General features: G+C 36.6%; 2 protein-coding genes across 2 annotated transcripts in view; one reads left to right on the top strand and one right to left on the bottom strand.

Moving 5' to 3' along the window:
• LOC136413817 (limbic system-associated membrane protein-like) overlaps window positions 1-22576 on the bottom strand; it is a 252321-nt gene that overhangs the window by 192721 nt on the left and 37024 nt on the right. The window contains exon 2 of the mRNA XM_066397542.1: window positions 14839-14871. The gene's annotated coding sequence lies outside the window, so the exon portion shown is untranslated. The remainder of the gene's footprint in view (window positions 1-14838; window positions 14872-22576) is intronic.
• RpII215 (RNA polymerase II subunit RpII215) lies at window positions 2670-14286 on the top strand. The gene is made up of 9 exons (XM_066397505.1): window positions 2670-3050; window positions 4556-4825; window positions 5225-5537; window positions 8338-8629; window positions 8971-9192; window positions 9246-9377; window positions 9433-12199; window positions 12347-12848; window positions 12924-14286. Exons 1-9 carry the CDS (start codon window positions 2970-2972, stop codon window positions 14039-14041), a joined length of 5697 nt encoding a protein of 1898 aa, XP_066253602.1. The 5' UTR covers window positions 2670-2969; the 3' UTR covers window positions 14042-14286.

Below are 22576 nucleotides of genomic sequence, written 5' to 3'. Positions count from 1 at the left end.
TAATAACTTTTTTTTTCAAATGGAAATATATCCTTTGTAGTATATCAAATGAAAGTTAATTCAACAAAGGATATAACGAGATACTCAGAACTGAAATTGAATCTACAATTTCCTTAAAAAATAAAATTATTTTATACAAAATAAAGTAACCCACTATTACATCAAATAAAATTGAAATTTCTACAATAAATGATTATATTGGGCACTAGCAACTATTTGGCAATGACTCAGTCGTTCTTCGAACTCTTTTATGGAACTATCCAATATTGCTTCTGTTATTAATTCTAATTTTGTTTGAATTCTAAGGTGTAAATTATTTAAATTTGGTGGTATATTATCGTAAACGAACCCTTTTAAGTAAGCCCACAAAACAAAAATCGAGCAGCGTAAAATCTGGAGATCGTCGCGGTCATTTTATCGCTTCTTTTCTACCGATCGATCTTTTAGGGAAAACCCTTTCACAGCTATAGCATAATGTGGTGGTGCACCATCTTGTTGGAACTAAACATTATTGGCTACTTGTTCCACATTTTCTACAAGAAAAATTGCGGCTATTGATGGAATTATTTTGGTTTGGAAATGTGCAAGTATGATGCATTGTTTAAGTTCCTGTCTATGAAAAATAAACCGATGAACTTGTGGCAGATTATATCTATCCATACATTGAGTTTTTGCGGATATTGTATTTGCAAAATCTGCATCCAATAAAGATTGTCTGCAGACCAGTAGTGACAATTATGTCGATGAATAGATTTATTTAAGCAAAATGTTGTTTCATCCGAAAATAAAATTCTAGAAAAGAACCAATTATCCTGAGTATATAGAAATTTTGTTTTTTCAACAAAAAAAATTATTATGTAACTTATTTAAAATTTAATCGTCCTATATACACAATTGTTATATCTGTCAATTGGCCATATCAAAAATTGGAGTTGTAATTTAAAAAACAGGGTATGACGTCATATCTACGACATTAATGACGTCATGATAAATCTTTTTATGTCAAAATTTTCGTATTTATAAATTAAGGTTGACGTGTCCTAGCATTTTTTTTCTTTTATCTCTATGGATTTTATTTAATATATTTCACATTTTACGTCCACCGTATACGAGTATAATCACTGGTTCAGCTTGATCTTTATCTTCTTCTAGGTCATCAATACGAACCGAAAAAAGTCATAAACGAAAGTAGCATCATCATTGAGGTATTCGACAGTCACGACACTGTTATTGTTATGCACAATTTCATTAAAGTCGTTTTCGGAACACGGAAAATGATCTGGAATGTTGTTATCATTATCTTTCTTTTGAATTTGCTTCAGCCATTCTATTAAGGGTAGGTCATTGTCTGGATCAAAATGATGAAAAAATTAAGAGAAAAAAATTACTTCTGTATTCTTGTTGGACAAGTAAACGAGCTAAGCGGTAATCATATTTCAGAATCTGAAGTAAAATAGTAAAAATTCGAAACAAGAACATTATTTATTATTAACTTCATTTAAAAATATTATTAAATGTTTATCTCGATTTCTCGAAAGCGAGACATCTTATCACATCTAAAATGACTAAGTATCGTTCGATGCAATTACCAGGTTAGTTCATCTAAAAAAATGTAAAAACCTTTAAGTACTCAAATTATCAATATCAAGTACTCTGTATCAGAGGAATATCTTAAATAAATTCATCTGTTATCTGTTGTCAATGTCACATTGTAGATAGTAAATGGCTTAATCAACGTCCTACGTTTACGGTTTGATAGCGCGTTAGTTACTGCCAAATGAGGTGAATCGACCGTTTGGGGTGATTTAGATAAACTCGATTTTTCCGCGTTTTTATAGATATGGCAATAATGCTCATTAAATCTACTGTATACGTTGTATTTGCATGTGATTTACCCTCGCCTATTTTGTGACGAAACAAGTTTGATCTCAGTGAAGTTATGTGAAAGTTGTATAATAATAATTTAGAACTGAAATAAGAAATCGAGAAAATGAATAATTTTTTAATCTTCAAGACATGTGTATCAAAGATTTTTTCTGCTTATGTTAGCACTATTTACCGTTTAAATATTAACGCGAAATGGATAGATAGGCCATTAAGAAAAACTTAAAACCTAAACTTTAAAAAAACTCATAACAAAAAAAATATTAAAAATACAAAGTACATCATCGCCATTTTCAAATTTTATCCGGGAACGTTTCTTCGGTTGCCTACATAAAAACCAACTTTCCGTCGCTGTACGTCAGGCATAGGAATTTACAATCGCTCCCTTATTTATTGATCGTCGTGTAGCTGAAGTGTCGATAACGACTTGCACAGGCCCACTGACCTCTACAAGATGCGAACCTACTTCAGGACAGTATTGAGGACCACTATAATTATTCATTCTTAATAAAATTTGAGGGTACTTTTGAGCAAATTTCAATTAACATCACAGGCATTTGGAAACTGTAAAGTATTCTTGATTTGAAGATTGTTGTTAATTTGTTGCTAATTGCTCAATATGTCTTGGTTTATTATAAAATAGAATCAAAATGGGTGGAAGGAAAGCGCCTATTCAGTTTTAAAATCGGTAGAAATTTTAATCAATATTTAAGATTCATGTATTTTTCTTACTTTCATAAATAAATTACATTTGACTTTCTGCTAAATATCAATGATAAAAATTATTTAAAATACTGTAATTCCGTTAAATATAAATCACGTCGCTATTGTCGCCTTAATACGTCCCTGTCTCAAGTTCGTGTACGATGGAAGATAACGAATCGACATGCGCATCATCTTCCATCTCGTTCGCGCTCATTCGGTATTCGGCCGACCCGATGTCTGCTATCTGCTCTGCCGACGCGAACGTTTCGCGTCGTCAGTCTGGTTCAGCCGCCATTTTACTTTGTTGTTTTGGCTATTTTCTGTGAATAAATTCATTAAAATCTACATATTCTAGGGATTTAGGAGTATAAAACGCCGAAATGGCGTTCACTGGGGACTCCAAGGCCCCTTTAAGGACCGTGAAGAAAGTGCAGTTTGGTATCCTCAGTCCTGATGAAATTGTGAGTATTTTTGTTTTGATGCCCATTGCAAACGTCTAGTTCATTTGAAAATTTCCTATTTCTAGCAATTTTACCATGTGTTTTCAATTTGTTTCACTATCTTGAAGGTGTTTTCTTACCCAGAATATGTAAAAATTTACATAAGTAGCCCTACAAAACGTGTTAGAGTACCCTTAACAAGACCTAACCTTCAAACCTATCAAAACAAAAATAGCCCTTTGGCTTTGAAGGGACAAGCGGCTTCTCTATGTCTCCCTATCTGTTTTTAGTGCTCAGAAACGTGATTTCAAGTGAAAAATGCAATATGAGATATGGAATTTTGCAATGTTGCAATACTTTTGCTCCGATTAGGTTCCTTAGATGCAAATTTCTTTTTTTTAATCAAGTCTTTGGCATATCTATCTTATTCATTTCGAGTTGCACATGTTTTACAAAAATGCACAAGGATTCAACGAAAACATAATTTGTTGAAGTTGGTATAGTGTTTGATGAAGTGGGGGAGAATACTTAAGCATAAGCATAATTCTCATTACGAGAGCTTTGTTAAGAAAACATCTCTCCTAACCACACATATTTTGTGCTGCTGAAAGTATAAATGTTCTTATGTAAAAGTCCGTCCACCAAGATGATGTAGATTTATGCAACATAATTTTTTTTGTGATGATATTCAAATTTCCCTTTACAATAGTCAGAAAATTTGACAAATATGGTCATCACAATGCCTGCCATATTTTCTTAGAGTTGACCAAATGATTTTGTGTTATGCTATGGGACTCCTCTACATACAGGACTATTCACCTAACCCGCTCATTGAAAACGGAATTTGGGGCTAAGTGCAACTATTTTTTTTTTGTAGTATTTCATCCTGTCATTTTGGATTTCACAAAGTGTCTACCAACTTACTTCTTTTCAAGCTTTTGCAAAAAAGTTATCAAATGTTTTATGTCCTGAAAAATTATACCTGAAATGTAATATATATTTTTTTTTATTGAAAAAGGATTTAAAAATTTTAAATTAATTAATGCTATTGACTGAGGGTAAACTAATAATAAATATAATAATATTAATATTAACATTTTTATTTCTAACATCACAGTAAGGCGTGAGTTCCAAAACTATATCATTTTGTATGTAAATTTTCTATAGTACATTTACCAGATTTATGATAAAAATCAGCTCTCCCACAGTGTGTACTAAATATATCAAAAAAACTGCAAAAGCTGTAAAAAAATTCCCAAAATTTCTGAAGCTCTTAACACCATGTGTGTTTCTTATCTTCAATTAACCTTGACTTATAGTCATCTTAATTTCTGATTGTCTATCTACTTCTAAGTGGGCAAGGAGTAAAATTGGGGCAACGTGTGTTACATAATTCCAGAAACCCTAAGAATAAGTTAAATGTAATTATAAACCTGAATGCTTCTATTTTTCCCAATTTTTTAAAATTTTACTAATCAGTGAACCAAATGTACGAATTAAGAACAATGTTTTCTCTTATCTTTCAGAGGCGAATGTCAGTCACAGAAGGGGGCATCCGCTATCCAGAAACCATGGAGGCAGGGCGCCCCAAACTTGGGGGTCTTATGGACCCCCGTCAAGGGGTTATCGATCGCCAATCTAGGTGTCAAACTTGCGCTGGTAACATGACCGACTGTCCGGGACATTTCGGACACATCGAACTAGCTAAACCCGTATTTCACATTGGTTTTATTACCAAAATTATTAAAATTATGAGATGTGTATGTTTTTATTGCAGTAAATTGTTAGTCAGTCCGGTAAGTAGTCTTAGTTTTTAATTCATTATGGTATATCTAAAAAGAATTTAGTTATCAAAACTTAATTCTTATAAAAGTGTCTCTAATCGTTTAATCTGGAAGTTCTCAAAGGTAATCTGAAAAGCAAAATATTGAACTGCTTAGATCCTTTTCTGGAGCAAAGATTAAATTAATGCATAAACTTGAGATCAGTCTTTGATCCCCAGGGCACATTACTCTATAAAATAGATAACTTTCTGGTAAATACAGAAGTTTGTAGCATTATATCAAATTACTTTGGAGCCCTTGTTGAAGATTAATATTATTACAAGGATATTTATTGCTGCACTAAATTTGCAGTTTTCCTTAATAGTTTCATAATGTTCTTGATTTATAGAAGTGAATATTTTTGGTTTACAGACCAATCCTAAAATTCGCGAAATAATAATGAAGTCCAAAGGACAACCTCGCCGCCGTTTGGCCTTCGTGTACGACTTGTGTAAGGGTAAAAACATCTGTGAGGGTGGTGACGAAATGGACATCAAGAAGGACGGTGACCAAGCGGATCCCAACAAGAAACAAAGCCACGGCGGTTGCGGTCGGTATCAGCCGAGTATCCGGCGCAGTGGATTGGATTTGACAGCCGAATGGAAACACGTCAACGAAGATTCACAGGAAAAAAAGATCCCTTTGACAGCCGAAAGGGTCTGGGAGATTTTCAAGCACATTACCGGTGAGTCAGCTTTCTATGGCGCTTATTTATTTTTTCAATAAGGGGTATTTTTTCTGTAAATTTGTTGTGTCTGACAGCTACGGTTTATTTTCTGCGGTTTTCCCTGGTATTTTCATGAATTTAAACTAGGCTTTGGCATCTATCGACGTAGGGGATAAAAATATATTTGAGACCTTCCTAAAGGCTATTACAGGAAAAGCTGATTTGTTAATTAGCGTTTTTCTATGTAATCTTGGCACATTCTTCTCGTTTTAACGGTGGCTGTGATTAACTAAATTAATAAAAAATGTATGAATTTTATAGATGCACTTTGTGTAGGCTCTCTAATAGAGGGTATCTTTCAAAAATACAAACTACCAGCAATATATCTTGTTGAAAAAATGTGAAATAGTTAACTTTGTTTATCTGGAAGGATCTTAGTAAGAAAATATTCTCTAGAAAAAAAAACATTTAGACAATACAAAGTCTTGAAATTTCACTAATTCATTTCTTGAAAGATGCAAAGATTGTATAGATTTTGCTCAAAAGTTTACCGTATCCCTGAAGTAAATGTCAAAAATGTTATTCACCAACCTCCGTAAATAAACTTGGTTATTTTAGGTTTCTTTTTAACAACATCTTTACCGTTATTCTTCCTTCCTTCTCATAGTTTTTCGATTAGTCACTCTATATATGTAGGCTTTAGTATAAGCTAAGCTTCGAAATTTTATTTACACCTCGCTCCATGAAAATTATTTCTGCGGTGTTTAACACGTCAAAAAAATAATTCTCAATATCCAGAACTAACAATGCTTGCAACGAAAATGGAAAAAGTGCTGGAACTCTAAATGGTGTTGGATAGAAATTTGCAGCTCTTTCATAGGGGCAATATACAGCTTTAACTACGTTTGCCTAACAAAACAAACTGAATACTTTTTGAAAAGCTTGAATAATCGAGAAAGTTGTTTGCGGGAAGCTTCACTAAACTGATAAATTGACCTTATGAAACGTGCATTTTTTTTGGTGCCCCTCAACTAAAGTGAAATTAAAGATTTTACACCTTTTGATTACTCAAATTGATGCTCGTCCAAGTGATCCATTTTTTCAAAACAAAGCACCCAAACTTTATTACCAAGTTATCCCATCAATTTCAATTGGAGTGCTCCTAAAGCATTCCAACACAAAAATTTCCATACATTCATAAATTCGCAAGCTGCAAAGAAGGATTTATTAATCGCCACTCTCACATGTAACCCGTAGCATTTAAAGTGGAATATAGTCTACACCGTTCAATTTTTCACCGAATGGTAGTCGCATTTGCCCGATAGTAAATCCCCCTTTTTCGGTACATGTTATTGCCAAACGCCGGATGCATTTGAATTTCGGGGCGTTGATGCACAGTAATAACAATCCAGTTTGTCCGGTAATAACCACTAAAAATTGCTCTCTAGCTATCATTGAAAATTTCAAAAAACAGTGATCTTTTTCATCGAAATGGCGCCCAGGGTTTTGCCGGGAAGATAATGTAATGAAACTATATTGTGGCCAATATTAATTGTCATCAACGCGAATTTGCTCCCTCGTGTATATCAAAATTGGCATAGCACTAACCATCAATCAAATTCATCCCCCACTACTGGGCATTTATTGGCCGCAACCGCTATGGCTTTGTTTTTTCATATACGCGGTACATTTTTTGCGAAAATAATAATAACATTTAACAGAAATTTTTTGAATTTGCAATGGCCATGGCGTTGTTAGATCTCATTTCCAACAATTTCTGCTTATTGAAATCCCAATACAGACTGAGTCAAGTGAGATTTTTGTGCAGCGAAATCGAAACTCTCGCCTTCGAAAAATAACAATTTCTTCTTTAATAAGTTCCAAAACTTGATGCCGATTTCGGTGCGGAAAGGTATTGATAAGAATGTCGCACTGGAAGTTTTCTATGAGGGTGATACGCGACGACAAATGACTTTGGAAGTGATATATTGTGGAAGTTCTTTTTGTGGATTTTTGCTTATCGTCCCCATATTTCTGCCATGTGTGGTATTTGCGATGCCTATTTAAGCCTTATTTGTGAGATGACGCAATGTCACCTAAAATTTTTCGTTAGTTGAAAATTCAAGGGGTAGGTAAACTTCCTGTGGTTTATTTATTTTTTCGTCCCTTGCGATTTTTTCTAAACAAGATTGGCAAATATAGACTTGGCGTAGGCGCGATAATAGGGTGGTATACAAACCTAGAAGGAAATCACATCCGGATATTCTGCCAATATTATATAAGAGTTTATATGTTCCGGAGGGGTTTAGGAATAATAAATTCCCCCTTAATGTCAACCATCTGATCAGACCATTTCCTCTTTTGTGGATCTTTTCATTTTAGCAAATCCCCAATCGACAAGAAAAGCTCATTATTTAACGTTTTATATAAATTAAAGGGCGATATTTCTTTTGATAATAGTTGGGATGAATTATATCATGCGGAGTGAGTTATATCACCATCTAGGGACCCCATTATTTAATATTAATTGACCGGAAAGGGGAAGAAAAATGGGCTGTGAAGATATCGATTTTATTAACCATATATGACCTACATGAAATCCTGGAGGCCGGAAAAATCGCAAGCAATTTCAACCGCAACTATTTAAATGTAAAGAATGTGCCAAAGTTTTGCTTCGCGGGCCTGTAAACATCCTTCAAGCGGGTAATAAAACAAACAAGTATCGTTGCCAAACAATCCAGAGAAATCCTAATTTAGGATATCTCGGCAGCCAGTTTGCCTAACGGCCTTAATACATTTTCCATGTTTCGCTTTGTAGACGAGGAATGTTTCATTCTTGGAATGGACCCAAAATACGCCCGCCCGGATTGGATGATCGCCACAGTGTTGCCGGTTCCCCCCCTTCCGGTTAGGCCCGCGGTGGTTATGAACGGCTCGGCTAGAAACCAGGACGATTTAACTCATAAATTAGCCGATATTATAAAAATTAATGCCGAGCTTGAAAAAAATGAAACATCTGGCGCTGCCACTCATATTTTAGTTGAAAATGTTAAGATGTTGCAGTTCCATGTGGCAACGCTGGTCGACAATGATATGCCTGGACTTCCCAGGTAATGCAAAGTTGCGAACTCGGTTGTGGACGGAATTCCTAGGTGGTTTTGGGAGATTGAAAACTCGCATTGGGGGGGTTTACGTTTGATAATAATTTTCTTGCCTATTTTGGACTTCTCTCAGAAAGTTAACAAGGTATCCTTTCCTTTATAGCTCATCTTCAGCTGCATGATATCCCTGATTGAAATCTAATTTGTGCAATGGTAATGTATGATAAAATTTGATCGGAGCCTAAGATGATGATCTGTTAGTTAAAATCATCTGCAAAACTTCCCTCAATGCAATTTGATACCTCCCTAAAACCAGTTGATCCACGTAATATTCAAAATTCTGACTTCAGGGCCATGCAAAAGTCCGGTAAACCTTTAAAGTCAATCAAAGCCCGTCTCAAGGGTAAAGAAGGGAGAATCAGAGGTAACCTTATGGGTAAACGTGTGGATTTTTCTGCTCGTACTGTCATCACCCCCGATCCAAATCTCCGGATCGATCAAGTAGGGGTCCCTAGGAGTATTGCCCAAAACATGACTTTCCCGGAAATAGTCACTCCCTTTAATTTTGAAAAGTGAGTCCCTTCCCCATTTTCCAGACATTCATTTAATTATATCAAAATTGTAGAATGCTTGAACTGGTCCAAAGGGGCCATTCTCAATATCCCGGTGCAAAATACATCATCCGAGATAATGGCGAGAGGATTGACTTGCGTTATCACCCTAAGTCGTCTGATTTGCATCTACAATGCGGTTACAAGTGAGTGCGGTTACAATTTTTTCCAAATCCACAACTTTTAGACCAATAATTCCAGAGTGGAACGACACATTCGTGATGGAGACTTAGTTATCTTTAATCGTCAACCAACTTTACATAAAATGAGTATGATGGGTCACAGAGTTAAAGTTCTTCCTTGGTCAACTTTTCGAATGAATTTGTCTTGCACTTCTCCCTATAACGCTGATTTTGATGGGGATGAAATGAACTTGCACGTGGCTCAGAGCATGGAGACTAGAGCTGAATTAGAAAATTTACATATCACCCCTCGTCAGATTATCACTCCCCAATGTAACAAACCTGTAATGGGTATTGTTCAGGACACCTTATGTGCTGTGCGCAAAATGACAAAGAGGGATGTGTTCATTGAAAAGGAGCAGATGATGAATTTGCTTATGTTCCTTCCCATTTGGGATGGGCGCATGCCCCGACCAGCTATTCTAAAGCCTAAACCTTTATGGACTGGAAAGCAGCTTTTCTCGTTGATCATCCCGGGAAATGTCAATATGATCAGAACCCACTCAACTCATCCAGATGATGAAGATGATGGACCATACAAATGGATTTCCCCTGGAGATACTAAAGTTATGGTGGAAAACGGAGAACTTGTAATGGGTATTCTTTGCAAGAAGTCTCTAGGAGCTTCTGCAGGCTCATTGCTTCATATTTGCTTCTTGGAATTGGGACACGAAGTTTGCGGTCGCTTCTACGGAAATATCCAGACTGTAATAAACAACTGGCTGCTGCTTGAAGGTCACAGTATCGGTATTGGAGATACCATTGCTGATCCGATGACTTATTTGGAAATTCAAAAGGCGATCAAAAAAGCCAAAGAAGATGTAATAGAAGTCATCCAGAAAGCTCATAATATGGAACTGGAGCCCACACCTGGTAATACCTTACGTCAGACCTTTGAAAATCAAGTCAACAGGATTTTAAATGATGCTCGTGATAAAACTGGAGGCTCTGCTAAGAAGTCTCTTACTGAGTACAACAACTTAAAGGCTATGGTGGTTTCTGGTTCCAAAGGATCCAATATTAATATCTCTCAAGTTATTGCTTGTGTGGGGCAGCAGAACGTTGAAGGAAAGCGTATTCCTTTCGGGTTTAGGAAGAGGAGTTTACCGCACTTCATCAAAGATGATTACGGTCCTGAGTCCAAAGGTTTCGTGGAGAATTCATACCTTGCTGGTTTGACTCCTTCAGAGTTTTATTTCCACGCTATGGGAGGTCGTGAAGGTCTCATTGATACCGCTGTAAAGACCGCCGAAACTGGTTACATCCAGCGTCGTCTGATAAAGGCTATGGAGTCCGTTATGGTCAACTATGATGGAACTGTCCGAAACTCTGTTGGCCAACTTATTCAGTTGCGTTATGGTGAGGACGGGTTGTGTGGGGAGATGGTGGAATTCCAGTCCTTGCCCACCATTAAATTGAGCACCAAGTCGTTTGAGAAGAAATATCGTTTCGATCCAAGTAATGAGAGATATTTAAGAAAAGTTTTCAATGAGGACATCATAAAGGAAATTATGAGTTCTGGAGATGTAATCGCTGAATTGGAAAAGGAATGGGAGCAGTTGCAAAAGGATAGAGAGGCCTTGAGGCAAATCTTTCCTAGTGGAGACTCGAGCGTTGTGTTGCCGTGCAATTTACAAAGAATGATCTGGAACGTACAGAAGATTTTCCATATTAACAAGAAATCCACTACCGATTTGTCTCCATTGAGGGTTATTCAAGGAGTGCGAGAGCTTTTGCGGAAATGTATAATTGTAGTTGGGGAGGACAGAATATCAATCCAGGCCAACGAAAATGCTACTCTTCTATTCCAGTGTTTGGTGCGAAGCACCTTGTGTGCGAAACTCGTTTCTGAGCAATATAGGCTCACCACAGAAGCCTTTGAGTGGTTGCTCGGCGAAATCGAGACTCGTTTCCAACAAGCCCAAGTGAACCCAGGTGAGATGGTGGGCGCTTTAGCGGCCCAGTCACTTGGTGAGCCTGCCACCCAGATGACTTTGAACACCTTCCATTTCGCTGGTGTATCATCGAAAAATGTAACTCTGGGTGTGCCTCGATTAAAAGAAATTATCAACGTTTCCAAGAAGCCTAAAGCTCCGTCTTTGACCGTATTTTTAACCGGAGCTGCAGCCAGAGATGCAGAAAAGGCCAAAAATGTTTTGTGTCGTCTTGAACATACGACCTTGAGGAAGGTCACGGCTAATACTGCAATTTATTATGATCCAGACCCTCAAAACACGGTAATTCCTGAGGATCAAGATTTCGTTAATGTCTACTATGAAATGCCTGATTTCGATCCCACGAGGATCTCTCCCTGGTTATTGCGTATTGAGTTAGATAGAAAGCGAATGGTAGATAAGAAACTTACCATGGAACAGATTGCAGAAAAGATCAATGCAGGTTTTGGTGATGATTTGAACTGCATTTTCAATGATGATAATGCTGATAAATTGGTATTGCGTATCCGTATTATGAACGGAGATGACGGCAAGTTTGGAGAAGGAGAGGAGGATGTTGATAAAATGGATGATGATATGTTCTTGCGCTGCATCGAAGCCAACATGTTAAGCGATATGACTCTACAGGGAATAGAAGCAATCACCAAAGTATACATGCACTTACCGCAGAATGATTCTAAAAAGCGGATTATTATTACTGACACTGGGGAATTTAAGGCCATAGCTGAGTGGTTGCTGGAAACTGACGGTACCAGCATGATGAGGGTACTTTCTGAGCGGGACGTAGATGCTGTCAGAACTGCTTCTAATGACATCTGTGAAATTTTCTCGGTAAGTATTTTTATTCCTTATGCCTTTTAACTTTATGTCCCCTTATCCAATATACCCTCTTTCATTTTCTTCAAGTCAGAGTTAGTCTTCTGGAACTTTCCAGGGGTGCAATATAAAATTATAGTGTTGGTTTCTCCATCTCTTAAGGTACTGGGTATCGAAGCTGTTCGAAAATCTGTGGAAAAAGAAATGAATGCCGTTCTTCAGTTCTACGGTCTCTATGTAAATTACCGTCACTTAGCTTTGCTTTGTGACGTTATGACAGCTAAAGGTCACTTGATGGCCATTACCCGTCATGGTATAAACAGACAAGACACTGGAGCCCTCATGAGATGTTCCTTCGAAGAAACTGTAGACGTACTAATGGATGCGGCCGCCCATGCCGAGGTGGACCCCATGAGAGGAGTGTCAGAGAACATAATTATGGGACAGCTGCCTAGGATGGGCACTGGATGCTTTGATTTGCTCTTAGACGCTGAGAAATGTAAAATGGGAATGCCCATTCCGCAAGCCCAAGGCGGAGAAGCAACTTCGGGGATGTTCTTTGGTGCTGCGGCGACGCCCAGTATGAGCCCAGGAGGAGCGATGACTCCGTGGACACAGGGGGCTACTCCGTTTATTGGAAGTGCTAGCGCATGGTCCCCACATAGTAAGTGATTTTCTTCCATTTTCTCCATGATAGGAACATTTCTAGGCTACTAAACTTTCCTTTTACTTATTTCAGATCTAATGGGCAGCGGCATGACACCGGGAGGCCCAGCATTCTCTCCCTCAGCAGCCTCAGATGCCTCAGGTATGTCCCCAGGTTACGGTGCTTGGTCGCCAACTCCTCATTCTCCGGCAATGTCCACCTTTGGCCAGTCGCCCGGTTATTGCCCGTCTAGTCCGGCATTTAATCCTTCTTCACCATCTATGACGCCTACCTCTCCAGTGTACTCTCCAACTTCTCCGGGGTACGCTCCGACTAGTCCTGGGTACGGGCCGAGTAGCCCAGGCTACTCCCCCACGAGTCCTCATTACTCTCCTACGTCTCCCTCTTATTCTCCGGCGAGTCCCAGGTACTCGCCTACCAGTCCCAGTTATTCACCCACAAGCCCTAGTTACTCTCCAACTTCTCCTTCGTATAGTCCCACATCCCCAAGTTATTCTCCGACGAGTCCGAGTTACTCGCCGACATCTCCTTCTTACAGTCCTACCTCACCCAGCTATTCTCCAACGAGTCCGAGTTATTCGCCTACTTCTCCGTCTTATAGTCCAACTTCGCCGAGCTATTCTCCTACTTCTCCGTCTTACAGTCCAACTTCTCCTAGTTATTCTCCGACTTCACCGTCATACAGTCCAACTTCTCCCAGCTACTCTCCTACATCTCCTTCTTACAGTCCTTCTTCTCCCAGTTATTCTCCAACTTCCCCAAGTTACTCTCCAACGTCTCCTAGCTATGCTCCTTCTTCCCCCAGATACACGCCAGCCTCACCTTCAACTTTCTCTCCTTCATCTCCAAGGTATTCTCCTTCCTCTCCCCAGTACTCGCCTAATTCCCCTAGTTATTCTCCTACGAGTCCAAGCTACTCTCCGGCCTCACCAAACTATTCCCCAGCCTCCCCCAGCTATTCCCCCTCATCTCCCCAATATTCTCCAGCTTCTCCAAACTACTCGCCGACGAGTCCAAACTATTCTCCTAGCAGCCCTCAGCACACTCCCGGGAGTTCTAAGTATTCTCCTTCATCTCCCAATTATTCACCAACCTCGCCTCAGTACTCTCCGCAGAGTACGAAATATTCTCCCACTTCTCCTACTTATACACCTACCAGTCCCAGTTATTCGCCTGGGTCACCTTCATAAATATTATCTGGTTTGTGATTAAAACTGCGAGTTTTTGTTTATATACATTTTGATGTATTGACGCCGTAGTTTCCTATATAATATTAGAGCTGTAAGATTTGTTGTTAGACTAGTATTATTTTTTTATAGTTGTCTTACCTTCAAAACATGTAAAAATTATTAAATAAAAAATAATATTCTTGGAGAATCGTAATCTAAGTATGATTATTATTATATTTGATTGCTTTGAAATAAATAAGTTAAGAAGGGAGTTGTGAAGAATTTTATTTTATCATGATTTCGCGTCATTCAGAGTATGTGAAATCGACTTGGATAAAATTAATGATCTAGATAAATTAGATACACTTGTTTTGTTTTTCTCTTCCAGAACCTTTCTAGATCTCTTTGTATTTTTACAAAAAATTAAAACCAAATTTCCATTAATAACTCAGTGAAACCTGTATTCTGCAACCTTGTTTATTTGGGAGGACACAAATTTTAACCCAGATTTTTTAAGTCCATTTATGGACGCGTACACGGTATACATAAAATCATATTCGGCAAGGAAATTTAATCAAAATATGGAAATTTCGGAAAACTACGACATTTATATTCAGTCCTCAAGTTTCTTTAATATTTTTCCTATATGCCGGCAAACCTACCAAAAGAATATAAAAAAGGAATGTGGGAAACGGATAAGAGCCGATGTCAGATGGTATTTTTCTTCGTATGGAGATAATACTACTTTCACTTTGGGACGTGCAGTGTATCTCGGCATTGGTTTAAACAAACTCAATAAGTTCCCATGATAAACTCACCATTCAGATGAAAATAAAGGTCTTTCGTCTGACCTGAAACAAAAGATAAAAAGCATAATAAAATTTAATAGTCAACGATAAAACGAAAATATCAGTAGCTTATTCGTGTTATCAAACAATAAAAACTTCGTGAATGTCCCACGCAGAACTCCCTCAAAAGCAGCCTTAATAACAGAATTGTCGTGTGTCCAGGAAGAGCATCATTTTTCTAGTCCAACAATTTCCAATTGTTCTGCTCCTGGTTGAGCGTATTTTAATAATTTTCTTTTGTCAGTGTTTACAGCGGGAGAGGTCCTCGTGAGAAGGGTTAACGACGGGAAATTTGTTCAAATTTGGGCTCTCGTTCCGGGGCAATGAAAAGGGAAACTAACCCGATTCTCTTGTCAAAAAAGTTCACATGTAAGGTGGCTTTTTATATTATTGATGTAGGTTTTCAAATGCCAGATGCTTCTTTCTTTTCTTTTTAGCGGATGAGAAACATTTTTATCTGAAGTCATTATTCTCTAACTACAGTTAATGAAAGTTTAGATGGGTATGGAAATATCCTTACTACACTTCATAAAAATGCAACTTTAACTTTAATAATTTTTCTGTATAAAAATAATTACTCAGAATGAGTTTCTGAGCATCAAAAATGTGTAAGCATATCTCTTTCGCTTAGATCTCTAAAGAGGCTCTATTATGGTCGGATTGGTTGCATTGCTCCAATAGGAGACTGTTTCTAAAGTCACTTAAACAACGAGTTCGCACATAAAGAATAAAGACATTGATTAATTGGAAATTTCATATCTATATTTGAAGCCACTTTGCTATTATAATAAATTATCGGTAGTTAATCGGAAACTAATTACCAGTCATCTGAGAGCCTCCTTTTACAGCAAACATTATAACATCCTTCAAACATATAACATGATAACTGATAGATATAATTTAAACTAACAAACACAACCCATAATTGGAAAACTTTCCATCTCCAGTTCCCAATTAGGCTGCGTTTGCAACTAAAATGAACAGACCCCGGGGATATTTCAAGCAACCCGGAATCCGTATTCGGGGAATTCAAATTTCAGCTTTGTATACATCTAGCGACACTACATCTTTGAGCCTCCAGTGACATCACTCAATGTGTATATACTTGCCGCTACTATTGCTAATTATTAATAATTAGATCCTTTCGATGTTTGCTATCATAGCAACACTATCGCAATCCATAGTTGCGTTGCAGATGGTGCTAGACGGGACAAATGTTATAATTTCTAAGTAATGAGTTTTTCTTGTATCTACAGGACTCTGGGACGGCTGAGATTGTCGACTGGAGATCCAAATTTGGTTCAGGTGATATTCGACATGTTTGTGGGTAAGTTGTGGATATCAAATGTATAGACGTAACAAGCTTTCATATGAATATATCGGACGTGGTTATTCACCCCAAATATCGATCTCGAATGATTGAAACTTCAGTGAGTACAGGCATGGATCTCCGCCAATAAACGACCGATAAGAAGGTTTCCACAAAGTCGCTTAAAATGTTGAAAACTTTAATATCTGCCCATGATCGTATCATTAGCTGAAAATTGTCGATACTGCGAATATTATTTTTTATAATAACAATTTCATAATTTTTCCTTAGTCTGAACAATTCGCTATGAGAAAATTATGGCAGTTAGATGCAGTATCTAACCACCAGCACACATAGGTATCTCCACTGAAAATTATTATCTGTGGAGTCATATAATTTGTGGTCAGAATCATTATTTGCTTTGGTTTTATGTGGAGTATGTCTGGAAACGTAACATAGTTTAACATGTCCGCTATATCTCGGTTTCAACCATTTTCCACGTGGCGGTGGTCTTGTTCATATACCTTTCACCATGATTGTTAACCTTTTTTGATTTAAATAATATTTATAGAAAATGGTAAAAGCTGGCATATTCGACTTAGATGTTAGTCTCAAATTTTTCATTTTTCTGAAATGAAAACCAAACTCATCAACTTTTCAACGAACTGGCCAAAATCCAGTAATGGGTTACTGTTAGGGGTAACGTTAAGTTTATCACAGCTTATTACAGTACACTGCTACCTGCGGTGCAGGAATAATTTGTACAGAATGACTTTTTTTTGGTTTTACGGCACATAACATAACCTGAACTAATCGTAACTGAGAATGTGTGAGGATTTCTTGGATCATTCTGGCTTTTGCGGAATAGAGTTTTCATTCTTGGACATCAGAATGACTATCATTTTAACTTTTATTCGGTAATACCCAAAAGCGAATGACCCGTCTCTCTCTGTCGTATTTTTAATATATTTCTACTATGCGCTAGTCTGGCTGTATCAGCCAATAGCAAACTAGTCACTACCGCAACGAGTTCCAATACAAAGAGTAAATTGTTAAATCAGTCGTTCTACAAGTAACATCGAGAGCTCTTTCTAAGATTGGCTGCTGCCATAAAACTTTAAACGACTGAATATAAAAATACGGTCAAATATCTGCGGAGTCGTTAAATCCAAATGGATTTTTATAGAATTACATCCACGTCTTGGATTTTTTTCTGACATTGCCAATCTTGAATGTGCAATATATTTCTTTTTTATATCAAATTTCAGCTTTACGACCTTCGAAAGAACGTAAAGAACCAATATAAGTTTTGGGGACAACGGATGAAACGAACTTCATTTCCCCCGAATCGAAAATTTTTCAAGTCGTAAATGACACCGTTCTTCCGAATCATTGAACAGAAAAAATAGCTGGAATATTACTTCCCCGCTCTAATTTCCCTACAGAAACGATTAGTCAACCATTATCGTAAATCAAGTTCGAATATAAGCGAAAAACGCCGACATGTTGAAATTAAAGGGAAATTAATTTTTAATCGTTATTTCGGTCCTTTAGTACCTTATTATTATATTACAATGCGAACTGTTGTATAATTCGTCAAGTTTAATTACCATACCGTTGTATGTGCGAAAATCGATGTAATAAAAAGGCCGCAAACTGGGTGGAATATTTTTAATGGCGAAACAAAATTTCTGTCAAAGTCCCCTTGAAAGTTGAGTTTAATAGCAATATTGCCGGCCCTTGAAACCAAACTCCCATAATAGAACCTCAAAAAATAAACAACAATTCTAATTAGCTAAAGCCCGTTTAATCTCATTATTTTCCCGACATCACGGGACGTTATTTTTTATAATTTAATTAGACGAATTCTGATAATAAACTTGATATTTCACTTCCAATTAAACATCGCGAAAACAGGACTCACTGATTCTCATTAAATTTTCTTTTTTTAGTATTAAGCCTAAAACTTTTTATTACCATTTGCATTAGAACCATTAGAGCGACGAGGATGGTTTTGCATATAAAAAGCGCGTCATATTTTTAAAAGTTGTGATATAAAATTGTTGTGGCGAGGGTGGGCTTTGAGTGGTTATGGTTTCAATTTTATTTTTATTTTCGTTATAATGTCGAATTTCGAGTTTTAACAAAGAACTGCTATATACATTAAAGTGCAGAGTAATGAGGAATTTCTTGCGAAAAGTGGAAAATTTGCTCTTTTATCTTGTAAAAAAAGAGGAAATACAGACGTAGTTTTTTACTTTTTGCGACGACTTATATGGTAATATTACTATGCAATCTACAATTAAAAAAAACTAATTTTTGATAATTTAGGAAGGATTAAAAAAGTTTGTCTTAGGTCAAGTTACTAGAAAATCGGCGTTCGAATTATTTTGAAATCACAACGAAGTTCAGGAGTTTTGATTAGTAAAGAATCCGATTTGCTATTTGATATCGGCTTATTAGGTTTCTACGGTTACGCTAATTCCATTTCGATGTCACAGCGAATAGCTCGATATCAAACTGCGTGTTATTAATATTGGCCCGCCATTAACCCAGGGCTAATTTAATACATTTTTTTTTTTAAATTTTGGTTTAAATAAACAATAATTACTTAATTATATCGTTTGTTGCATCATATAGTTTAGCAGGAAAGGATTCTCGATCGATGTTTAGCTCAATTCTATGTTATATGTTAGTTCAACATCCCTATACTAGATCCTGTTGCATGAAAGTGAAAGATGCTAAATGGCTTAATATAATTTGGAATATTCTATTACGCTACTGTGATTAGTTACATTTATTAAATCTAATTAATTCGTTTAAATGCCTGCCATCCCTGCGTTCTCTTCTGCCAACGATTTTATTCGCGAATTTTATGCATTTCTTGAAATCTCCGTAAATTATGGTCAAAAATAGGTAGCACAATAAAGCCCAAGTTTCGAAACACTGAACTTTTGATTAAAAGAGAAGAAAGTAGGTAAAAAGGAAATAAATAAATCTTTTCCATTGTGTAATTTGAGCGCAAAATCGCTACGAACGCTACGAAGTCTCATAGCGAAGAATACGACACCTCAGTCTACATCAAAATGGAATATAATTCACTCGGTATCAAGATTGATGTCAAGTAAACGAAAATAATTGTGTTGAAAACTTAATTATAAAATTTTAAAAAATGTCTGAAATTATAAAAATACAGTGGGTCAATTCAAGTTTCTGGAGATTCGAGTGAAACTCAGGCGCACTTTCTGGATAATTCAGATTCTGACTCTTCAGAAATAGTTGAGATCTTTACTATTGAACCGCTGAACATTCAGGATGTCCCAATTAAAACAGTCCACTTGGAATATTCTCGATGCATTTCCGGAAAACCTCTAGACAGGTCGACTTTCTTTTTAAGAGGGACATCTTTTGAACATAAACTCGTGGATGTAAGTTCATCCCTTACCCGAGGTGGCAACCTCTTTCGAGAATTTTAAATGGCACGGCGGGTCAAGTTTAGTTTGAAGGCATTTCAATTCTCTCTGTAAACGTTTTTTTTTTTTGTTCTGAGTGAAAAGTAATGCAAAACCGTGTTGGAACTGTCGGTGAAGTAAATAGTAAGTTTTGAAACAATTTTCAATTATTTAATTATTCATATTTTGACCCATTTACTTCCATACAATAATACTACTAAAATGTTTGCTCAACATTTTCCTGAACATTTTATAGCGTTTGAGGGGTTATTTCATCACACGCTACCCCTATTCGGTGAGGAAGATCTTCTAGAGAGGTCATCTTACAAATAATATTTTTTAAATGAGTCCATAAGAAAAAGTCCAATAGTGTTAAATCTAGCAATTTTGGACGCCATTCAATGAAATCTCTTCTACCAATCCAGTGTTCAGGAAAATGTTGATTTAAAAAATTACGTACAATAGCTACATAATGTCTCGAAGCGCCATACCGTTGAAAAAATACATCATTCTCTGGGATCTGATTGCCATCTTAAACAATCTCCTTAATGCGAGGCTAGATAGAATCGTGAAGCATATTTAAATAAGATTCATCCGTCAAGTTATTAGGTAGAGAAAAATGGACCAACGATATTATTTCCCAAAATCTCAGTCCAAACATTCAACTTTTCTGGACACTGTGACTGCTGTTCTCTCACAATTCTAGGATTAGAATCACCGCAGTATCTGCAATTATGTCTATTAACGTAACCATTAAGAAAGAACAGGCGTTCGTCAGAAAAGTATATAGAATATAAAAAACTAGTATTGTTCAAACTTCTTTCAGTCATCTCCTCACAAAATTATTTTCGGCGAAAAAAGTCCAGGAGATACCCGCAAAAAACCAAAGTGCCAAATTTCATTTTTTTTTAAATATTATAAGAACTATTTACTGTATAAAAACGAAGAGAAGAACTAATGATGAAAATTGACGTTTCAAAAAGGTTCATTTAGGAGTTTAAAAAAATCGTAACGGAATAACATGCATCATAAAAACTCTTATCGCGGCTTTTCCATATTGAACGAAAGAATAAGTTTAAAAAAATAAATTTAATAAAATTAAAAAATTATACCAAAATTGAATGAATCGAAAAACTATAAATTCGATAAAGCCATTGTTGCAGAAATGTAGATAATACTAGAGACACGGCAAATTAACAAGAAAATACGTACTACTTAAGTTTTTAAATTGTAGCATGTTTTTTGGAGTTACTAATCTCCATAAATATAATTCTTTATAATGTGACTTTCATTTTAACACTAAATTTCAAAGAATTCTCTTTTAATGACGCCAACGACCAGTAAATGTGCGAGTACGTGCACCAAAACCAACCATAAATACAACGTTTGAGTTATTATCTTAATCACCATGCTAGCGGTTCGAAAGCCTTACACTGCCAGCAACTTCGAAACTTTCCCAATTCTATTCAACTTTCACTGCCATTGTAAACGTGGTTTAAGTGTCCAATTAACGATTCCGCATCTAGATATTTATCCCATTCGTAGATTTAAAAAAGTGTACTTTTCTTTATTAAACAGATCATTATTTCGTTCCAAGGACTTCATCCATAAAAAAACTTTCCTTCCTTTCAACCTGAATTTCAGCTTAAAAATCAAATCTATTTCCGGTTCTTAATTTCAACATTTTAATCCAAGCAATAAAGTTGTGAACTTTGAAACACTGAAACTTGCAACAATGCAGGAAGTTAAGGTGCATAAAGTTTCTTATTTTAAAATGAAGTCCAGGGAGTTCGTAGCGACAATCGAGGAACTTTGCCTGCGGTGATTAAGGGAATAGTTAGACAACAAGTTGCTGAAATCAAGTATTGTCAAGTTTAGCGCTCCGGAAATACCAACTTGGAAGTTTTGAGGTTTATAATTTGGTGCAGTAAATGAACGTTTTCCGGCGCCGAATTTTTCTCACCCCAAAAATAAATATTCGCAGCGAGAAAAACAGCGATTAAATGGAAATTTCCTTTCAGTGCATCCAAGCGAACGAAGATGAAACCGCGGGGGTTGGTGACCCTTGAACATTAATTTGACAGCCAGATACGAATTCTCACCAAGGGCTGCTAAAGCAAATTATAAAAATAATTATTCACATCAATGGACATTTGAGAAATTGGTGATCCCAATTTTTTCGAAAATGAGATCAATTTAGGTATCGGGGGTTGTTTCGCAAGACAATAATTTCAAATCGAAATGATGTTGTTTTTCCCATAAACCTGTCGTTTTGGTAAACAGTCGGTGTTTTCTCCGTCCGCAATTTTACCAATTTGAAGATGAATGGCTGAAAACCCGCACTAAATTTGTTATTTTGTCGTGTATCAGACACATCTTTGTAAATAAGTGGGAGAAGTTGGATACAACGTCTAGTGTTATCTAATGGGAGACGTATAACTTAGCTTGTGGGCGGTATATCTTTGGTTAGGTTGCTTGGGATATTCCTTTCGGTGATTGGACCGATCTGGTCTGAGGGTTTTACTGAAGACTGCGGTTGATGACCTCTTTCAGAGAGAAGGTTAATAGGTTTAGGTAACATAATTTCCAATACAAACATTCGAGTGTATCTTTACTGGGTTGAGTGTTCAAGAAGGTCTGTAAAGAGCTCTAGAATTTACGTAATAATAACACTACCTGATGCGGCTTTTCTAACTTTGCGAATTTCAGCATTTTTCTTATACTATGTTGAAAATGAAAGTCGCATAAGCACCACTTTTCTTAACTAGATCACATAAGCATTTTCCGTTTCGTAAGTATGTTATGCTGGTTAAATGGGAGAAGTTGTAAAATTCGTGAAGTGAAAATAATAAAATCAAGTTTTATTATTCTCACGTCATAAATCCGGCATTCAACCATATAACATCTATCAAATAATAAAAAAAAGATGGGATCCAGCAATGATGGT

Source organism: Euwallacea similis, chromosome 15, assembly GCF_039881205.1.
Source record: "Euwallacea similis isolate ESF13 chromosome 15, ESF131.1, whole genome shotgun sequence".
Taxonomy (NCBI): domain Eukaryota; kingdom Metazoa; phylum Arthropoda; class Insecta; order Coleoptera; family Curculionidae; genus Euwallacea; species Euwallacea similis.
The sequence above is the reverse complement of the archived record's forward strand: the minus strand, read 5'-3'. Positions and strand labels throughout refer to the sequence as shown.

Excerpts from the sequence above, each read along its gene's own strand:
- RpII215 (XM_066397505.1), top strand. The coding sequence starts at position 2,970 with ATGGCGTTCACTGGGGACTCCAAGGCCCCTTTAAGGACCGTGAAGAAA. Across the intron at positions 9,378-9,432 it reads CATCTACAATGCGGTTACAA|AGTGGAACGACACATTCGTG; the intron begins GTGAGTGCGGTT and ends CAATAATTCCAG. Across the intron at positions 12,200-12,346 it reads ACATCTGTGAAATTTTCTCG|GTACTGGGTATCGAAGCTGT; the intron begins GTAAGTATTTTT and ends CCATCTCTTAAG.